Source organism: Gracilinanus agilis, chromosome 3, assembly GCF_016433145.1.
Source record: "Gracilinanus agilis isolate LMUSP501 chromosome 3, AgileGrace, whole genome shotgun sequence".
Classification (NCBI taxonomy): domain Eukaryota; kingdom Metazoa; phylum Chordata; class Mammalia; order Didelphimorphia; family Didelphidae; genus Gracilinanus; species Gracilinanus agilis.
Genome location: NC_058132.1, coordinates 63,937,776 through 63,956,422, shown reverse-complemented (window position 1 = coordinate 63,956,422; position 18,647 = coordinate 63,937,776). Strand labels below are relative to the sequence as shown.

Sequence of the window (18,647 nt, the reverse complement as noted above, 5' to 3'; positions counted from 1 at the left end):
CTCTTCCAGCTCTGACATTCTGTATCCCAAGATCCCTTCCAGCCCTGACATTCTGTATCCCAAGATCCCTTCCAGCTCTGACATTCTGTATCCCAAGATCCCTTCCAGCCCTGACATTCTGTATTCCAAGGTCCCTTCCAGCTCTAATATTTAATGCTCTGTGATTCCATTAATGCTTTTCTCTGGAAAGGATCAAGGCGGGGAAGGATCCTGGCACATTTTGAGAGTGAGGTTAGGCTATGGGAGCTGGAGCCCAGACCCAGTAGGCAGTTAACTGCTCCCCTTCTACCAAAGGAACAGAAAGTTCTCATTAGCCCAGAGAGGTCAATCTGCTCCTTTCTCAAGAGTAGATAAGAAGAATTCAGTGTCACTGAGAAGATGCTCTGCCCATGCTGCAGCCCTAGGGCTAGAGACTGAGGCTTTTGCAAGGAGGCAAGGCCTTGCTTTGATTTCTAAAATCATAAAACAGCCACCCCAAATACATTTTTGATCTGGCTGGAAAATACTTAAAAACTCGGGCAGACCTGTTCGGTTGACATCTGCTGCCTGCCAGGGAGTTGTTCTGGGGCGTTCTGAGCCCAGCTGCTCCTACTGATACAACTCCATTCCCCCGCCCCTTTCTTCGAGGCCATGCCGTTTGAAACATTGATGGAGGGCCTCCTAGATACAGTGTGAGGGGCTTTGTGGCCCCCTCTATCCCTCTTTACCAATAATTTGGTTCTAGCCTCAGCCCTGCCGCTTTTGAGCTGTGTGACCTTGGGTGAGTTACTTCACCTTCTTGGGCCTGTTTCCTTTCTGTCCAATGAGGATAAGCAGATGACCTCTCGGGGCTCCCGTCCTCCCCCCCCCCCTCCTTTTCTCCACCGTTTCCAGGCCCAACATTCTTTTAGCAAACCTGGAATAGGTTCTAAAGGAAGCTTTTTGGTCAACAGAGGCGCTTTGCACAATTTCTGCCCACTGGGTGAGGTAACTAAACCTCATTCACAACCGGAAAGAGAGCCGGGCAGAGGTCAGGTGCCGGGATACCTGCGCTCGGGCCTCCCGGAGCCAATGAAAAGCCAGGGCGAAAAGGAAAGAGGTGACTTTAAAAAATGCGCTTCCACCTCCCTCCCGGCAGGGGCGTGGCCGCCGCCGCCGCCGCCGCAGGTTCTCCCGGAGCGGAGTCTGCGCCCAGAGCACACGCCAACTGTTATTACAGGGCGTTTTAGGGGGCGCTTCTGATTGGCTGCCTCCGAGAAAGCTAGATTCGAATTTAAAGAGCAGCCCAAACAACCAAAGTTCATTCCTGTGGCTCCAAAGATAAAGGCTTCAGCGGTGATGTTGTGCAATCCTGGGCCAAGATGGAGGTGCAGATTAAAGCTTAGAGCTGGGGCCAGACAGTCCAGTCCCAGGATCCTGGGCGGTCAGGGGTGGAGGGACCTGAGGACGTGGAGTAACCTGGGCAGGCAGGGCTGGAAGGGGACGAAAATCCCGAGTCCCTCCGCCTTCGCCGTCTCATTAAAAAGGCTACGTGCCTCGCTCACAGAACTCTTTGAAAAGGAAATTAATGTTTGCTGTTGAATGGTTTCTCTTCATTTGGATAGAAACTCTTACATATACACTGACAGGCTAGCAGAGTACCAAAGGAAGTCTGGGCTCTGCTCTGCCCTGCCGCTGATGATGTATGATCTTGTACGAGTCACTTAACAAATCTGGCTAGCCGTTTTCTCATTTCTTTTTTTTAAACCCTTTCCTTCCGCTTTGACTCAATACTGCTCAATACAGCAGAAGAGCTGTAAGGGCTAGGCCCATGGGGGTTAAGTGAATTGCCCAGGGTCACACAGCTGGGACGTGTAGGAGGTCAAATTTGAACCCAGGACCTTCAGTCTATAAACTTGGTTCTCAATCCAGTGAATCACCGAGCTGCCCTCTGATTTCTTATTTTTAAACGAGGGTCCTGGATTCATAACATTTGTAAAATGCTTAAAGATTTACAAAGCACTTTCTTTGAAATGGACTAGAAAGGGGGCAGCTAGGTGGCTCCGTGGATGTTCAGGCCTGGAGATGGGAGATCCTGGGTTCAAATTTGACCTTAGATTATTCACTTACAAAAATGAATAAAATGGAAATGTGTTTTGTGTGATAATACATGTAAAGCCCAGATTGAATTGTTTGTCTGCTCTGGGAGGGGGATAATATGGATCATATAACTTAAGAAAAGATGTGGAAATATGTTTTTAAAATTAAAAAATAATTTTAAAAAATCAATAAAATTTTAAAATAAATCTTAAAAATTTAAATAAAATTTAAAAAACTTTTATATATTTTTAAATTTAAAAATCAAATCTGATTTTTAATCATTGTAAATAAATTTTAAAATAAAAATTTTTTTAAAAATCAAATCTGATCTTAAATACTTCCTACCTGTGCGACCCCAGGCAAGTCACTTAATGCCCCCATTGCCTTGGAACCAGTACATGATATAGATTCAAAGGTGAAAAGTAAAGGTTTAAAAATAAATAAATAACTAGAAAATAGCTTTTATCCACACACATGCCCTCCTCTCCCATCTCAGAGTTGTGGAAACTGAAGTTCAGAGATATCCAAGAGAAAGAGCTAGGAGGGTGGATCTCTCCTCACTTCCCTAAGCCTGGCCTATGGCACTAGCCTGCTGGTGGGTCTGTCTGCCTCAAGTCTCTCCCAGCTCCAGTTCATTCTCTACTCTGCTTTCTGCAGTGATCTTTCTGAAGCCCATATGCCACACATGACCCCCATGACCCTCACTCAATAAACTCCAATGGCTCCCCATCATTTCTAGGATCAAATGTGAAATCCTGGTGTTGGATATTCTTCTCCAAAATCCTCCCTCACCTTTCCAGTCTTCTTACACACCCCCCCCCCCCCGCCCCCACTCCATAACATTCTCATCAAACCAGTGACACAGGCCTCTTGGCTGTTCCATGAACAAAACACTTATCTCTCAGCTCCAGGCATTTTCTGCCTTAGCCCCCAAGCTTGGAAAGCTCCACCTCATCTCCACCTCCCTGGCTTCCTTCAGCTCTCTGCTAAAATCCTCCCTCCTACAGCAAGTCTTTCCTTATGCCCCCAATTCTAGAACCTTCCTTCTGTCCCTTATTTCCTATTTGTCCTACATATAGCTTGTCTGTACTTGGTTATTTATAGGCTGGCTACTCCATTCGATCTTGATCATGAGCTCCTTGCAGGCAGGAACTGTTTTTTTTTTCTTTTTTCTTTTGAATCCCCAGCATTGAGCACTGGGCTTGGTGCCTGTTAGGTGCTTAATAAAGTGTTTATCGATTGACAAGAGCCCTGGAAGGTAGCTGCTTCTTATGTTAGTGCACCTCCCTCCTCAATACAAATGTGGAAACCAAGGTCAAGAAATACCGTTACTAGAAGAAGAAAAGCATATGATTGATCACATGGGTCGATGGGGATATGACTGGGGACATAGACTCTAAATGATCATCCTAGTGCATTATCAATAATATGGAAATAGGTCTTGATCAATGGCACATGTAAAACCCAGTGGAACTGCTCATTGGCTATGGGAGGGGGGAGGGAAAGAACATGAATCATGGAACCATGGGAAAATCTTCTAAATTAATTAATTACATGAAAAATAATGAAAAAAAGTTACTTCAAAACCAAATAGCTAGTAAGTGGCAGAAACCAGGACTGACTCTACTATGTGCTGCCTCACTAAGGTTCCTTTCTAAGGTTTCTTTCAACTTTGTATCTTTCCCTGATTTACAGAATTTCAGTTAGAACCTCAAAGGCCACATAGTCTGGGTCATGACTGAAACAAGAAATACCACACATGCTAACACACTGACCAATGATCCTCCAGCCTTTGCCTGCAGACATCCAGGGAAGTCCACTCCAATCCACTTTGGGTCAGTTCTAATTGTTGTTTCATAAGGTCAAACAAATTTGTCTCTTTGCAGTTTTTACACATTGTGTCCCAGTTCTACCATCCTGGGCCAAGCAGAACAAATCTAATTCCTCTTCTCAACCCCCTCTGGGTTTTTGCTACCTCTACTAGTCTTCCCCATCCTTTCAGTTAAATTCTTTTATGGTGACTCATTCCTCACTTATGCATGAGAAAGCAAAGACCCATAAAGGTCATACCAGAAGATGACGAAATGAGAAATAGATGTTAACTTTGATGTCTACTTTCCTGCTCTAATCACGTATATAGCTTTTCCCTAGGTGGTTCTATCAGCTCACCAATGATCTCTCTGAATTATATTTCCTTGTGGAGAGGATATGGTCTTATATTCTAGAAATGGAAAAGAAGAAAAATGGGCCACATGGTTTACTGAATCCCACAGGTGGAAAACCATTTCAATTTAGAGGACAAAATATATCTTCAAAGTTCTGTCTGGAAAGCATTCAGCCCAAAAGCCAAGGAAGAGAAGGGGAAAATTCTTCCATCCCAGATAACACAATTTCCCTTGACAATAGATAGCAGGCAGCACAGCAAGACTAAGTATGTACTTGGTACAAGTACTAAGTACTGGAGCTTCTCAATGTATTATTATTGGGATAATTTATTGCTCGGAATACTTCGGGTCACCTTCCAGCTCCACCACTTAAGAAGCTAAGTTCCCTTACATTCACCTGTCCATGCCTCACTTCATTTTCTCACCTTCTGAATAAGGATAACAATACTTTTATCACTGTCCCGACAGTGGTGGTAAGGATCTAATGAGGTGTCTGTAAAATGCTTGATACACTGCAAATTCTATAGAAATGCTACTAGTAACAATGGTCCTCAGAGATAACCAAAGCACCTTTAGACAGGAAAAGGCAAGCTAGAATTTTCAAAGTTTTTGTTGAAATTCAGACTTTATTTAAAAAACGGTCATGAACAATAAATTACAATCATTTCCCACCCCTTTTATAAATTCTTCATAAAATATATTTGACAATATTAAAAGAAAATTTCAAAAGTTTGTTTCATTTTTGAAGTGCTGATGACTTTTTTTTTGACCATGTGTCATGCTGGTGAATTATTTTGTAGCTGCTACAATAGTTTTATTGATATAACATCTTACAATAAACACAAAGAACAGGCCACCAGAACTATTCAGTGTGCTACTCTCCAACTGTTAACACCCACTTCATCATAATGACAAAGTGTCCCTTAGCACCAAAAATCTACATCAGCCCAGTCTCTCTACTTGGTAACAAGTGCAAAAGCTACTCTAAAACTCCATATTTTAACTGATGTAAGTTAAAATCTCTGCCACTGCAGTTAAGAAAGTTATGAAAACATTTGGTCTTTTAAAAATTCTAGTAATTCCTCATAAAATGCATTTACCTTGGAGTTCAATTAAACAGCTAAAATTCCCAAGTGAGCTTTTTTGTTTTCTTGGGTAAACTTACAGGAAACTTTTTATGTTCTTGTTTGGGGATTAGTTTTTTTCTTATTCTTGAGTAAAAAGGCATGTGACTAAATGTCATGTCAGCACTAATATAATCAGCTTAATCATAACGCTGGGCACAGTGTTTTTTAAGTGAAGAGTGACCTGACGTTATCATTATTTTGCCTATATAATGGGAAGAAATGTTTTGAAACTAAAATGAGATCTTGAGGAAATTCCAGAAATGATTTCCTGAAAAGAAGTTCCATTAAAAAAAAAAAAGTCTTCCAAAAGTAATAATCATTAAGTACTTTTAGTCAGGCAGGACTAAAAGTCACATGGGGGTAGGGGAGCAGATCAGACACTAGCAAAAAGATGAAAATAAAATGAAGTCCAGATTGATCACCCTGGGTTCTATGCTAAAGGACCTGATTGTTCTTTGGTGAGACATATTTACATGGCTCTTCCCTCCTAGTGACTAAAGCCCCATCAGAAGGATAAAGTTGTCTCTGTGCTATTCCAAATGTCATTAGCGCTGTAGAAGATTCACACACTATCAAGATGGTTCCAGTGTATTTACATCTTCAACTTCCAATGCTTCTTCTTCTCCAAGTGTTTAAAATCTTGCATTTATCAGCCTTAAAGATAAGAACCTAGTAAAGTGATTTTATTTCAATGAAACTATTCGGCTTTAAATTTTTTCAAAGCCAAGTCACTTAAATTTGTATCTTTTCCATCTAGATCAGAGCCCTCTACTCTTATACTTTGGACTACAAATAGAAAAAAAAAACCTAAAAGAATGGCAATACTTAAATTTCTGGAAGCTTAAAACAACTGAGAAGAGGCAAAAGCATCAATGATTTTCATTACTCTAACATGACTGACTTTTCACCCAAGGATCCAAATGCTCCAAATAAAGATCAACTCAAGTTACAATGTCCCAGAAGGCTAACCTAGAGGGTTACAGTTCTGTTTCAGAAAGCTCTCCTTCATTAGATGTTAATTAACTGACCTTTCAGGAAAACATATCGGAGACAACAATCCAGGGTTATAAAATCAAACCAACTCCTCAAAGAATTCTGATAGCTACTGCTATAGGCACAGCAAAATGACAGCAAAGAGGTCGGCTTCCTCACATGAAGAATGCAGCTGATGCCACATTTCATCGGTTTGCTAAATTGCATACACATTATCTCCCACATTAGAAAAAAGGTGATCAACATTTAAGACAACTATATCGCTGCCATCACAGTCTCGAATTAAACAAAGAAAACAGCATCAGTGCCAAAATGGAAGGGACTCCAGTGATTCAACAAGAGACCACCTCAGGGCAGGCGAATCAGACTATAGAGTTCATTTGGGTTTCCACCTCATAATTGTGAACCTTAGACAATGTCTCCAGATCCCAAAAGTCATTGAATCAAGTACTGAAACTTCATTAATACCAAATTTCCAGAACGGCAACAATCTTGTATTCAAGTTTATGCCTGATTATAGATGCAACAGGCAGAGACATGTCCTGATGCTATGGTCTAATTGGTTAACTGAGTGCCTGGTGACCTAAAGGAGTGTAGGATTGAATGATTAATGACCTTGCCAACCTGCTACCACACGACAGCACGATGCTGTAATTAACTCCTTCAACTACAAAGTACCAGACTGTGAGAGTTTAGCTTAAGCATATCTCAACAGCTTTGCATGTTGTTAGAACACTCTGATATTCTTTTATGTCCAAGCAGGGCAGTCTTATCAGACCCTCCAAAATGGTGCTTTTTTCAAAAAAGTCTCATCATAATACAAAAATAAAACTTAGCACAATTTCATCAGAGGGAGGGATCGAGGGAGGAAGTTGGGAAAAAGTGTCTCATTTATTTTTCCACCACTGAATTCACCAGCAAATCCCAAACACCCAAACCCACATCAAATAATTTAAACAGACAGAAGTGGCATTTTCTTCATATGGAATGCAAAATGCACACATTCACGTACTTACATATACATAAATATATACATATATGTTTACTTTACAAAGCCTCACAGTTTGCATGACCAGCATGTAAACCACTATTTCTATGGAAATTCCTAATACTGACAAGGAATGTCTAAAATACTTGTGACATATTCCCAGAAAACCTGGACTCTCATCTCTCCTTGGCTCTTACAGAATTTTCCTGTCAAATTTCTACCAATGGTCTTTTAAAAAATTTACACACACATTGGTAATACACATTTAAAACATACTAACAAAATGGCTGACTCAGACTTAAGAAAACCTTAAAAAAAACACAGTAAAATCTAAACTCGTCAGTAGGAGTTTAGTCTTATGTATTCCATTTTTTTTCTGCCACAAAAATGTTGCATCCCTGTTCAGACAGAAGCAGCATGTCATCCAAGGTGTTTCCCAGCAATCCATGTGTCACGTGTCCCAGCCACTATCTTTAAAAGCAATTTGGACTAATCTAAGTTCTAGCTCAAATGCATCTGGACGATCCTGAGGGTTTGCAGCCAACATTTCCTTAATCAGCTGTTTCATCCGACCATTCATGGACTTCTTTTTCACAGGGATGAGCAGTTCCATCTTAGGATTTTCCAAAAGGGCCTCCCCTACAGGCACAATCTCAGTTCCTTGTTTCACATAACTCCCCAAGAGCTCCTTCTTGGTCTCTGTGTCTATGAAGGTGATCCTTTCCAGCATGGCCCAGATGATAATCCCCAGGGCAAAGATGTCTGCTTTGGCCGTGTAATGGCCTTCCCAAACCTCAGGAGCCATGTAGAAATCTGTTCCGCATGCAGTGGAAAGGAAGCATTTATTTACACTGACAGGTTCTTCTGGGTTCTGCCCAGAAGCAGAGCAAACTTTACTCAAACCAAAATCAGCCACTTTCAGCGTGGGTTCCAAGTCACTTGTATCCAACCGGCTTTGAGAAATCAGGATATTATCGGGCTTGAGGTCACGATGGATAATCTGATTCTTGTGCAAGAAAGCCAGAGCACTGCTGAGCTGAAGCATGAAGCTCGTGTTAGTTTTCCGGTTGGGTTTCCGGGATAACAGGTACTCATTCATGTCTCCTCCATCACAGAAATCCATCACGAACCACAGATAATAGGCGCTTCTGGGATCAAAGGCGATTTCTCCTTTCAATGAAGTCTCTACAAGCTGTAACAAGGAGAAAAAAAGTTTTCAGTCATCTTTTGCAAAGGATACACAATTCTATCATAAGAAAACAGGAAACTGTCAGAATTTTCATTTATAAGGAAGCCTGGTAAATTCTGATGAGTTTAATCTTTTCATATATGCATAATTTCAAGTGTCCATGTTTCCTCATAGTACATTTTTTACCTTAATGAACATAAACCAAATCACTTTGAGTCAAGAACTAGCTGGTTAGCACATTTCTGCTCTTCAGTGGTGCTGAATCCCACTCAGCTAGCAAACAACTTTCTTGAAAACCTGACTTTCAGAAATTATACTTGGTGGTAGACTGCCAATTAGGACAGAAGATCTGCTTAGAAAATATTATATAAGCAAACAATGAACTTTCCATATACCATGCAAGTTCTAAGAGTGCTTTGCCCTAAGGTTATCTGTTGTAGAAGTTAAGTGTTTGTGAATTCACTGAATAAAGCAAATGAAGCCCAAGAAGCAGTGTGGCATAATAGAAAGAACACTAGACCCAAAAGTTAGAAGATTTGGGTTTGTATTCTGGTACTGCTACTTACTAGCTATCTGATCTTAGGTAAGTCACTGGTCCTCTCTAGGCAATCAGAAAGCTATCTGATATGGTCCCTTAGGTTCCATTCTAATTCTAACATATTATTACTATCATGTTATAAAGGCAAAAAATGTAAACATTCTGTCATTTGCCTAAAGGGTCACTGAGTATTTTTTAAATCTATTTTTTAAAAAATCAAATTTGTATTAGAAATTCAAATGAAACTATTTAAGCCTGTAACTAAGTTTTTTCTTAGACATATGATGAATTAATTTCAACTATATTCAATATCTTGATCTAAAAAAATAATCGAAAACATTTACCTTAGCTTCTCTGGGCCTTTGTTTCCCCATCTATAAAACAGAAAGTTGAACTAGATGGTCTGTAAGATGCCTTATAGTTCTACCATTCTATGATGACAATAGCCAGCATTTATAAAGTGCTTCAGGTTTCCAATGTGCTTTCCATATATATTATCTCATTCAATTCTCATTACAAAAGCCCTCCTGAGAGATGGGCAGTATTATTATCCCCATTTTGCAGACAAGCAAAATGAATCAAAGAGAGGTAAAGTGACTTGTCCAGGGTAATGGTAGTTTTGAACTTGAGTCTTCTTGAGCCCAAGCCCAGTGCTCCATCTACTAAAGCCATCAAACTAGTCTAGACGGGGAATTGTGATAATATACCACTATACTGTGTGTACTACTGTTCCAATGGCAATGAGATACTACATTATGCTCCCAGAACATATCTAACAAAAATTTTATGTTGTTCTTCACAAACACACATATTTGACTAGGAAAGGAAAAAGGTTTAGAAAGTTAAGGCATTCAGCTGAGTTTCACCAACAAATATATAATAGGGATTGGGGAAGACTTCATTGTAAATGATAGGGTTTTAGCTGGAACTATAAGGAAGCTAGGGAGGTCAGTAGACAAAACAGAGAGAGAGCATTCCAGGCATGGGGGACCGGCAAAGAAAAATACCCCAAAACTGAGAGATAGAGCATCTTAATCTCCTTTGCTCCTGTAGAAAAACAGAGTTCATAACCCATCTCCAAAATGGGATCCTGCCGAAGGAAATGCAATATGAAATCGCAAAATCTTAAGAGTCAAAAGGACCTCAGAAGGCATCTAGTCAAACCCTACCTACTTGTGTATAAATTTCCTCTAAAGAAAAATGTCTTCATAGATAGCCTTGCATGTGTTTTTCAGTAAGAAAGATAAAACGGATGGGAAGAAAAGTCAAGTTTATGCAATGAGCTCCTGTTTGTAAATCGCTCGGCACTGGGCCTGGCACATAGCAGGCACTAGATAAATGCTGATTCACTTCCCCTTCCTAGCTGTACTCTCATCATTCATGCCTTTGCCAAGATGAAAACTCCAGATCCAGCATCTCTTCTGATTTTACATTCTATCTCTGGGCCCTCATTCCCACAAAACAAACTGCTTTGGTTAGAAGTGATCGCTATGAAGCTGCCTATTTCCTGGCTTGCTCTCTTAGTAAGTAGCTGAGTTAGGATCTGAAGCTGGGTCTCCTCCAAATCTAGTACACTTTCTGTTACAACACAGTTAAAATTTGGACCCCATCGTACTAGGAATGGTCTTTTGTTTCAAATGTTTTTCCTTTTATAGTCCAGAAGAAAATGAGCATAGTGGTCTTTACAATGCACTGCAAAGGTTCAATCTATCTCTACCCACACAGGGAAAGATGACAAGCATGCTTCCAATACTTTCTGCCTGAGAAGTACAACAGTCAGCCTACATAATCAGTACAGTTCTAGGATAGTGACTAATTCAATTCAACAAACACCTTACACATGCTAAGTCCTCTGGGAGAAGCTGGAGACAGAGAAAAAAAAGTCCTATCCTCCAGAGGCTTATACTCTAATGGAGGCATATCCTATGTACACAAGAAAGTCAATACAAAGTTTCTTTAGAATGTGTTTGAGGTTGAGGGTGGGGGGGCAGCTAGGTGGCTCACTGGAGAGAAAGCCAGGCCTCAAGAAGGGAGGTTGTGGGTTCAAATTTAGCCTCAGATATTTCTTAGCTGTGTGATTCTGGGCAAGTTACTTAACCTCCATTGCCTAGCCCTTACTGCTCTTTTTCCAATATACAGTATTGATTCTAAGACAGAAAGTAAAGGTTAAAAAAAGTGTGGGGGGTTCTAGGAATTGCAGGGGAGAGAAGGGGATAAGGAAAGGTTCCTCATAGGAAGGTAGCACCTGAGCTTTGCTATAACAGAAAGGGGGAAAGCAAGGGAATAAGTATTTTACAAATATCTCATTGGACCCTCACTACAACCCTGGGAGGCAACTACCATTATTATGCACATTTTACATTTAAGGAAACTGAGGCAGATGCAAGCTAAGTGCCTTGCTGAGAGTCACACAACTAGGAAGTGTCTGAGAAGCTAGGAATTCTAGAAGGTGGAAATGAGGGAGTGAATTCCAAACATGGGGGACCACTTATAAAAAGACATGGAGTTAAGAGTTTGTTTAAGAAGGTGTTTTTCTTTACTCATTATCTTCTAAGAGAACATAGAAGACCACTGTGTATTTAAGAAATTTACTTTTCTAGATTAATATCGCCAACTGCTAAACATACAATAAAGCCTGCATGTTTCTATTTATACAGGTGAATGTGTTTGTTTTTCTCTTTTGCTCTAACTTTGAAGGCTCTTGGCAAGTCATTTTCACTCAGCTATTCACTCAGCAATAAATTTTACATTTACTGACAAAATTCCAAGCATTCAGTTTATAAAAGAAGTATTTTTTTCCCCTGCTAGGACCCTTAGCCTCTGGAGGTCATTCTTTGAGTCATAACTATCAGTGCCTCCTTTAATTCTTGTTGCTATTCGACAAGTGGCAAACTACAGTGAGGTTCTGACCTCTGACATACATTGGCTTATAAATTTTTTTCTGCTCTTTGATTGTGTGTTCATGTGACCCGTCTCGTTATTAAAGAGAAAATTCTGGATTAGGGCTGTACAGAATTCATTAAATTTAACATGGTTAGGATTGCATTAACTCTCTGAAATTATCAAGTTCATGTTTAAGTTATTGATCCAAATCAAGGGTGCCCAATTTCCTAGAGTTAAGTAAGGCTATTGCTTGCAGAAATTGGTTCCTTTTCAGTTATTCCCAGCTCACCAAAGGCACTTCCCAAAGAGCAGACCTGCCGAATTCTCAAGTTAGCTCTTCATCTGGTACAGGTTGGCAAGTACTATGGGACAGCAGGTGGCTAAGTTATTCTTAGGTGTCTGCATCACAGGTTTAAATAGAACAGTGTTTTTAAACAGCTAGTGAATTCTTGGCATACCCTGCCTGCTTGCCTATTCCAAACTATAAAGACACCTGTATTTAAAAAGAGGAATTCCTTTTAGCCTTTCACACCTCTCATTCCTGTTCCCCTTTTCAACATATACATATTTTAATACTTCCAGGATTTGCTATTTTATTTGGGGAGGGGAATGATGATACCTCCTCCACTGGTGCTTATTTTTTTTTTTTAAACCCTTACCTTCCACCTTGGAGTCAATACTGTGTATTGGCTCCAAGGCAGAAGAGTGGTAAGGGTAGGCAATGGGGGTCAAGTAACTTGCCCAGGGACACAGAGCTGGGAAGTATCTGAGGCCAGATTTGAACCTAGGACTTCCCATCTCTAGGCCTGGCTCTCAAACCACTGAGCTACTGAGCTACCCAGCTACTCCCCCCCCCCCCCCCCCTTCCCCAGTACTGTCTTTAAAAGATGAGATTTATCACACTGGGACAAGCCTTTGAGTGATAAGCCTCTCTGCACTTAGCATGGCTAGTTTTGGACAAAAGATCCCACAGTCTCTGGAAGAGCTCATCCTCAAAGACTTCTGGACTTAGATGGCAGTCTTTAAGAACTCAGGCTCGACTCTGTGCCAGTGCCAGGATATGGCCTTGGAGTACAGCTTGAGTGAAAGTCACCACACCTACCTGTAAATAAAGAGATGAGTTGGAACCATGGGACATCTTCTGCACCATGCCATCTTTCTGTAAAATGCATTCTTCCAAGTGAATTACATTGGGATGCTGGCTCTTGATACTACTAAGCGCCCAGAATTCACGGAGAGCTAACTCAACATTCTCGGGGGCATGGCATCGAATCTTCTTCACAGCAACCCGAGCAGAAGTCTTTCTGATGACAGCTTCATACACCACACCATAACTGCCTCGGCCAACCTCCCGTATTAGATCGTACTTTGGCTGGCTACTCACCATCTTCAATGTCAAGGTTTCTGGAAAAACCAATGGAGTGCTCTCATGAACTCAACAATATTTTCAGGGCAGCTTTTTTTTTTCAATTATAACCACATTATTTTATTTGAAAATATCAATAACTCCTGTAATATGCAAGAGTTAAGGCTAATGGATATTTCTATAGCATTTTAAAGTACTTTATATATTATCTATTTATATTCTCTGAATTTTAGATATTTTTATCACCATTTTCTAGATGAAGAAATTGAAGCTTAGAGAGGGTTAAGTGGCTTGCACAAGGTCACAGAATAGTGTGGGTGTATTGAAACCCAAGGCTCCAGACTCCAAATTCACTGCTCTTTCTATAAATCTGAATGTCCTGCTTCATAACAACAAAATGATACTAACAATAAGAATACTAAATTGCATTAAATTTAATTACTGACTGCCAAAGAAATGGCCATTCCTCAAGAATACTAAAGAATAGCTTGCTTTTCTATAATGAATTTTCTATAAAGTGAACTCTATATATTCTTTACATATTATTCATATATCTCCTTTATATAGTCTATAAAGTGAACTTAATAGAAAATTTCTAGTTTCTAAACTTTATAGAAGTTTTAGAAATGTTTCTAAAAAGCACTTTGAATAATCTCATTTGCTCCTTGTAACAACCTTGTAAGTATTATTATCTCCATTTTACAGATGAAGTCAGAGATATGAAATGATTTGTCCAAGGCCACAGAGTAATAACCAGAGAAGCTGGGTCTCTGGTCCAGTGCTCTTTCTACTAAGCTATTACTCAAGGAAGTTGTAATTTACTTCCCTGCTTTCCCCTCCCCCTCCCAACCCTGAAGTGCTAGAAGCATAAATAACTAACTTTTTTGCTTCAGTGTCTGAAAGTGAAACTGACTATTCATGGCATTGAAACCCAATTGTTTTCACTGCCCAGGAACAAAGCCGGTAACTGTGGAGATGTCAATTCTAGTTCTAGTTTTTTATATATCTGGTATGATTCCAGGGGAAAAAATGAAAATCTGGTTTTAAAAGAGGATTGAGATCTATCCCTCTTTAAGTTGAAAGCTGGGGATCATAGAAAACAATGTTTCTTCATCCTATTTTGTTGAAAGATAAACATTTATTTTAGGGCATTTTTGGCAACACAACATCAGTGTGGAATGACAGAGTCTTGTAATAAGATTTTAGCATTTTCCTACAAATTTGAGGGAGTAATCTAGATTTATACTTTCTTTCCTTTGCTTAGCCTGTAGTATATTAGGAGATACTTCATGGAGAAAGGGTACTGGACATGGGTATTTATCCTACCTCTCATACTTACTAGCTGCCACCTTAAGCAAGTCACTTGGCATCTCAGTGCCTCAGTTTCTTCATCTGTAAAATGAGAGGGTTAGATATCATGGCCTTTTAGGTCCCCCTTCTAACTCTATGATTCTCTGATAATCCTATAAGAACAATAAATGATCATTGGATGATGTCATTTGGGAATTGGGTAGTAGATGGCATGAGTGAAGGGAAGATTAAGGAAAACGCTAGAGATTATTGAAAAGAGAACTAAAGTCCCAAAATTTAACTGTTCCCATTTCAATCTGATCTTCCACAAGCCCTTCAAATTTCTCTTTTTCCTTTTTGTAAAGCCCCACAGTAATCTGACACAGGCTTTTCTTCCCATACTAAATTATTTCTACTCCTTTTCCTGTATTACCTGGAAATCCACCTGGGACTTGCTTCTCTATTCCTTTGAAGATGTAAAACAGTCAATCAGCAATGCCAAACCCTTTGTTTGTTGGTATCGCCAAGTCAAAAGTTAACTTATTACCCAGAGTCATGAAAAGAACCCAGGTTTTGGCTTTAGAAGGGCTGGGTTGCAATTCCTGCTGGGCCACAAACCACCAGGCAAGTTCCTTCCCCTCTCTGATCTTCAGTTTCTTTTTCTCAATACAAATTTAGAGCTTGAAAGAATCTAATAATGTTTACAATACTAATCAGGATCATAGGATTTAGGGTTATAAAAGACCTTAGTTCAACCTCCCCCCCCAAATTTAAAAGATAAGGAAACTGAGACTCTGAAAAGTCCAAGTAACTTCTTCAAGGTCATAGGATAGTAAATCAAACCACCAGAATTTGAACCTGAGGTCTTCTGACTGTCAAGAGCTATTTCCACTACCCATATTGTTATCAGTGAATGTACTATCACTTTACTACAACAAAAAGTAGCTGTTTGTATTTAGTATAAAGCACAAAGCTAATATTTTTGCAATAGTAGTTGGAGAATGTCTAACTACTTTATTACATAGTATCTCTTACTCAGTGTTAATGAACATAGTTAACTGTAAGTGCTATGTAAATATTTATTATTAATGGAATAAAATAGAAAAAAACCGTGTTTATCATAAAATGCTTTCGAACAGTCATCAAAACATTTCAGTGATTACTATGTGCTTTGACCACAGCCTAAAATGTCCATATTAATTAACTCAGATATTCCTTTATCTGATCATAAGCAAGTCACTTCAAAATAAGCATTTACTGTCCCAGCTAGATAGTACAGTGGATAGAGGGTCAGACCTGGAATCTGAAGGACCTGGGTTCAAAACTGACCTCAGGCACTTTCTAGCTGTGTGACCCTGGGCAAATCACTTAGTCCTAATTGGCATAACCGTTGCCATTTTTTTCTAAGACAGAAGGTTAAGGTTTTTAAAAAAGAAAATAAAATATTGAATGCTGTAGTCTTATATAAAGTTGACACTTTTTTTCTTCAGCTTTTAGCCATTCTGAATTTTTGAAAAACAATGTAGTAGGGGCAGCTAGGTAGCAGAAGAGCCAGGATGGAGTCAGGAAGACCTGGATTCAAATGTGCCCTCAGACACTTCCTGGAAAAGTCATTTAACCTCAACTGCCTAGGCTTTGCAGCTCTTCTGTCTCAGAACTGATACAAAGACAAAAAGCAAGAGTTAAAAAAAAAAATCAAACAAGCATTTATTAAACATCTACTTTGTGCTAAATTAAGCCCTGAGGAAGCAGAGAGGGGCACAAGATAGTGCATGTTCCCCCGAAGTTCCGAGTCTAATGGGAGAAGACAACACGCACACAACCATGTACAAGCAAGCTAGAGAGGAGGGAGCGCCCGGGATTCGGCTAACAGCCACAGCTGAAGTTCCATGGCCCTTTGCAGGTGATAAACCGCTTTACACCTGTTATCTCTTGGATCTCCTCGGCCACCCCGAGGGGGGGAGGGCGGAAAGCACTCGGGCGCCCTAACTTGTCCAAGGAGACGTGGGTCCTAGCACAGTGTCCCAGATCCACAGGGTCGTCGGCGCCGGACACAGCCCGCACCCTATGGTTGCGGTCAGTATGTCTCGGCACGGTGGCCAATGGCCAGCGAAACGCTGGCGGGGAGGGCAGGCAGGCACCTGCCTGGGCTAAGGACTTCGCTTCCGCACTCCGCTGCCTCCGGGCCCCGCTCATTGGCTAAGGCGTCCGGCCCTCCCCTCTCCTACTCCCCTTTCCTTCCCCTCCACGCAACTCCACGGTGACAGGAGGGGAAACTCGGGGGTCCCAGGGCATCCCTGAGAGTGGGGTGGGGGCAAGGGAGCATGGAATGCGAGCGCCGGGGTAGGAACAGCGGAGCATTGAATGCCAGGGCCAGTCGGGGCCTCTGGGCGGAGAATGTCAGGGCAGGGAGGACCCTCGGAACGTAGAACAGTATTAGGAGATGGAGAGGGGCCTGGTCGAATCCCGAGAGCGACCGCCGCCCGCTGCCCCTTCTTTTATAGAGGGGGAAACTGAGGCCCAAGGTCACATGGAGCTCTTGGACCCGGGGGAGAAGGTGGGCAGCGTGGCCCGGACCGAAGCCACCGGGCTGTCAGGTCAAGGGGGGTGGGGGGAGAGCCAGGGCCATCTCGCTCCAGGCAAGCGGCCCGGGCCGGACCGGGGCCGGGCCGCCTGCCTGAAAGGCAGCAGGGCTACGGCCCAGACCCCCGGGCGCCGGAGGCCCGCCCACGCAGGCGGACCTGGGAGGCAGAAAGCGAAGGGCTTCCTCCCTGGGCCGGGAGGCTTTTTTACCTCAGGGTCGCCGTCGCCGCCTCTCCTTCTCCCGGGCTCTGCAGGCCGCCATTATCGGGATCCTCGCGCCGCCGCCGCAGCCAGTCCGAGGCCGGCGCGCGCCCCCGCGTGCGGACACACCCCCTTTCCCAGCTCGCGGACCCAACCTCGCTTCTCTCCCCAACCTCCCGCTTCGGCCGCGCGAGCGATTTCCCTCATTGGGCGAGCGCCTTCCTAGCGGCTTCTCTTATTGGGCAGATGCGTGCCGGCGACCTTTCCCCGCCTCCCTCCTTCCTCTTGGTGCCTAAGAACCCTCGCGCCAGCCTCCCTCCGCCGGCGCGAAGCTCCCGCTTCTAGCTGGGCCTCGGAACCTGGAGACGGACGCAGTGCACGCGCTGAGGAACGAACCACTCGCGCCCTTCCCCGCAGGGGTGGCCAGACCTGGGCCAGAGGGGAGGGGAAAGAGGGCACCCGCGGGGCTTGATCGCCTCCTCTATTAGGAGGCTATTTCCCACAGGCACCTAGAGGCCTGCGGACCGCTCGCTCCGGGAGGTCAGCCCAACCCAGCTTCCCCCTGCTTTGCAGGGGGCTGGGCTTCGGCCTCTCGCCACGCTGAGGGCGGAGCCGTTTTGCTCGTCCCCGCTCGGGCACCTACCGTGCGGTTGGCTTTTTCGCTGCGTTCGTCCCAGCTTAATGCCTTTTGCATTTTCCTCTGCGGCGGGATGCGGACGCCTTCGAAGCTCGGGAAGAGGGGGTCCCGGGAGGAGTCACGGCCCCGGCCGGGAAGGACCGGCATTCGCCCTGTCGGGGGGGGGGGTCCCTGGAGAAGAGCGCCTTTTGTCACTGAGCCATGCTCCCAAGGGCTCGGCATCCGATGCTGCGGCCTAAGGCCCGGTGCAAAATGCGTTCAGTCTGGGAAGGTCCCTTTCCCCCTGCCCCCCGCCCCTTCCCGGCGGCGCGTTGGTATCTCCCTTAAAGATGCAGGGGCCTCATTGTTCTCCCTGTTCGGAGGGACCGCGCTAGTGCAGCGGAGCAGCATTACTGCGAGGCTCCAGAGCTGACCTGCCAGGGTTCCCCTCCTCCCGGAGCAGCCTTTCCCGTGGGTGCCTCCGGGTAGTGCATGGTCCGATCTGCGCACCTGGTGTGGGACTGAAGCTTGCTTCTGACAATCAGCCAACATTTACTAAGCGCCTTCTGTGTACCAGGACCTGTGTTCCATCACTATCCCCAACCATCACTTAGCATTAATTAAGCACCTACTGTGTGCTGGGCACTGTG

General features: G+C 42.9%; 1 protein-coding gene across 1 annotated transcript; it reads right to left on the bottom strand.

Annotated features, from left to right (window-relative positions):
• Positions 1-7,407: 7,407 nt before the first annotated feature.
• PDIK1L (PDLIM1 interacting kinase 1 like) lies at positions 7,408-17,465 on the bottom strand. Its single transcript, XM_044671354.1, has 3 exons — positions 17,391-17,465; positions 13,044-13,345; positions 7,408-8,523 (listed from the first exon to the last, which is right to left on the bottom strand). Exons 2-3 carry the CDS (start codon positions 13,326-13,328, stop codon positions 7,783-7,785), a joined length of 1,026 nt encoding a protein of 341 aa, XP_044527289.1. The 5' UTR covers positions 13,329-13,345; positions 17,391-17,465; the 3' UTR covers positions 7,408-7,782.
• Between the last annotated feature and the right edge of the window lie 1,182 nt (positions 17,466-18,647).